The sequence below is a fragment of the Belonocnema kinseyi genome, chromosome 5 (assembly GCF_010883055.1).
Source record: "Belonocnema kinseyi isolate 2016_QV_RU_SX_M_011 chromosome 5, B_treatae_v1, whole genome shotgun sequence".
NCBI classification, from domain to species: Eukaryota; Metazoa; Arthropoda; class Insecta; order Hymenoptera; family Cynipidae; genus Belonocnema; species Belonocnema kinseyi.
This window is the reverse complement of record NC_046661.1, coordinates 138,405,469-138,407,898: the sequence shown is the minus strand read 5'-3', so window position 1 is coordinate 138,407,898 and position 2,430 is coordinate 138,405,469. Positions and strand designations below refer to the sequence as shown.

Sequence of the window (2,430 nt, the reverse complement as noted above, 5' to 3'; positions counted from 1 at the left end):
AGAGAGACTTGATCGAGAAGGTGAGGGAGATATATAAAGAGACAAAAGATAGGGTTACAGGAGGGGAGAGAGGGGCCCAACGCTTTTTGCGATTTTAAGAGCGAATGTGAAAAGTAAGCTAGAGGCCGGAATGATAGAAGGTTCAGGAAATAAGAGAGGTCGTTCTAAGGGAGGTCGTCGGAAGTGGAAGCGAAACGCGGTGCAGGAAGTAAGAGAATTAGTATACCAGGGCTTACTGTTTCAGAGGAATGGCAGAGTACATGATCATAGAAAAGAGAGAGGGAGAAAAGCAATAGCAATGATGAGGCAGGGGTGGGCGTTGGAAAAAAGTTGTTCGCAGATGATTTTGGTAGAAGAATAAGATTGTCTGATTCACTAGTGATAAGTGTCTTATTTTAGATGTGGGTAAGGGTTTGGGAGATAGGCCTTGTCATTTAGGAGTTTGAAGTTGTAAGTTAGGATTTTGAAGTTGTGAGGTTGGAGTTGTGAGTTCGCGGTTAGGAATTGAGGGTTAAAAGGCGTTATTTAAGAGTTAGGGGATTTGAGTTAAAATTTAGGAGGTTTGAGTTAGCAAGGAAAAATAAAACAATTGTGAATTATATTCTTTATTTATAAGAAATCTTTACATTTTTCGCTATTAAAAAATGGTACCCTTTGCATATAGCAATCGGATTTCTAGCTTAAATTTGTATTTACATTACACAAGAAAAATATGTCTTTCTAAAATATTGAAATTCTTTTTTATAACAATTTATCCTCTTCATACATGCAGTTTATTACTTTCCATGCGGTCTCGCAATCGTTAGCTCCCTCTAAAAATGTAAGAAAAATACATTTCGGAAACAATTTCGAATAAATTATGTATATCTTAAAAAAATAAAAAATTTAGTTTTCCTACTTACTCATAACTTTACACTTGTTCCTCATCATCACAGCTCTCTGCTTATCAACGCCGCCTCGAACTATGAGCTTGCTTTCGTTGATTGAACCGTCAGCATTCATCTAAAAAAAATTTTGGTTAATTATTGATAAATGTTTTATATTCTTTTACAATTCGAAAAAAATTAATATTTACCCATCCAATTGTTTTTGACATACAAGCCACGAAACAAGAGAGCTTTTTATTATTCTGGTCCATGTTTTTTTCTTTTAGAAGCTTCTCAAGCATACCTGAAATAATTTGGACCGACAATCATTTTGTAAACAAATTGTGAAAATTGCGACTATTTTCAATTTCTATTGCTCATGTTCTTTATTAACAATTTATAGGGACGACTAGAAAATCTTGAAAAATTAAATTCTCGATGCAGGAAAGTTCCTTATTATCTGGGAATGTACAAAATCGGAATTTTTTTATTTCGAATACTTATTTTCTTTTTCGGAAATTTTATTTTTCGAGATGTCTCCAGACTAATGTTTGACGCGAAATTTATTAAACTTTTCAACAGATTTTTTTAAAATTGCTCTCTATTATTTTTTGTAATACAATTTGTAGGCAATTTCAATTTTAAAACTAGATAATGTTATAAATCATCGAGAACGTTCCAATTTGGGAGTTTTAAATTGACGGCAATTTTATTATTTCAAGAATCTTCTATTTCGATTCTTTAAAATATTTTAATCATGATCAAATATATGCAATAACATACAAATATTTATACTATACCTTCATCAATTCCAGTTTGCTTCATGCAGGTTTTTTCATCAGGCTCAAATAATTTAGCTTTTTCTTCATCTGTGACTTCAGCCTAGAATGATAAAAATTATAAATAAAAGGCAAAAAGTATTTTTCATATTTAGATTCAAATAATATAGTTTTCCTTTTAATTTTTATAAACATATACTATTTTTGTTTATTAAATTAAATGTTTTGACTTTTATTATTACAATATTAATAATATTCAAATACTGAAATATTATAAAGCTAAAACTATCAATAAAGCTTTAAAAATGATATTGTAGACAATATGTTGAATTCAAAAAAAAATAACAAAAAATATAAACAGTTAATATTTCTACCAGGATTCCTACTATACAGATCCCCAAAATTGCGACGAAAGTTTTCATATTGAAAGGTGTACTATTTTCTATCTGACCACTTCAATGGATTGGAAATTACTAAACTAATTTCAAGTCTGATCGTTTTTACATCTCGTACGACAATAGTGAATATCTGCGAATCATCGAAAAATAAATATATTCTTATCGGCTAAAGAGAAAAAAAATTCCTTTTTGTTAGATAATATTTGTTTTGAAATTACGAGTAATTATCAATGCATAATTGAAGATCGTTCTTCAGAAATGTATCTATTTAGTTTATTTATTTTCGTAATATACATAAATTCTTGTCCTTAATTTTTTTATTTTACGTTATCACAATAATTAATTATAGTATTCAATTGAACTTAATCTTGTTCTATTCTATCCTGT

The 2,430-nt window shown here is 29.5% G+C and overlaps 1 protein-coding gene across 2 annotated transcripts; it reads right to left on the bottom strand.

Annotated features, from left to right (window-relative positions):
• Window positions 1-589: 589 nt before the first annotated feature.
• LOC117172836 (general odorant-binding protein 56a-like) lies at window positions 590-2,166 on the bottom strand. 2 transcript variants are annotated; one of them, XM_033361083.1, is made up of 5 exons: window positions 2,020-2,166; window positions 1,667-1,748; window positions 1,076-1,170; window positions 903-1,002; window positions 590-812 (listed from the first exon to the last, which is right to left on the bottom strand). In XM_033361083.1, the coding sequence occupies exons 1-5, from the start codon at window positions 2,065-2,067 to the stop codon at window positions 742-744; spliced, it is 396 nt and encodes a 131-aa protein (XP_033216974.1). In that variant the 5' UTR covers window positions 2,068-2,166; the 3' UTR covers window positions 590-741. The 2 variants fall into 2 exon arrangements, with proteins under 2 accessions (XP_033216974.1, XP_033216975.1); XM_033361084.1 differs by having other exon boundaries at window positions 2,032-2,166.
• Between the last annotated feature and the right edge of the window lie 264 nt (window positions 2,167-2,430).

Excerpts from the sequence above, each read along its gene's own strand:
- LOC117172836 (XM_033361083.1), bottom strand. The coding sequence starts at position 2,067 with ATGAAAACTTTCGTCGCAATTTTGGGGATCTGTATAGTAGGAATCCTG. Across the intron at positions 1,749-2,019 it reads TCTGTATAGTAGGAATCCTG|GCTGAAGTCACAGATGAAGA; the intron begins GTAGAAATATTA and ends TTATCATTCTAG. Across the intron at positions 813-902 it reads GAACAAGTGTAAAGTTATGA|AGGGAGCTAACGATTGCGAG; the intron begins GTAAGTAGGAAA and ends TTACATTTTTAG.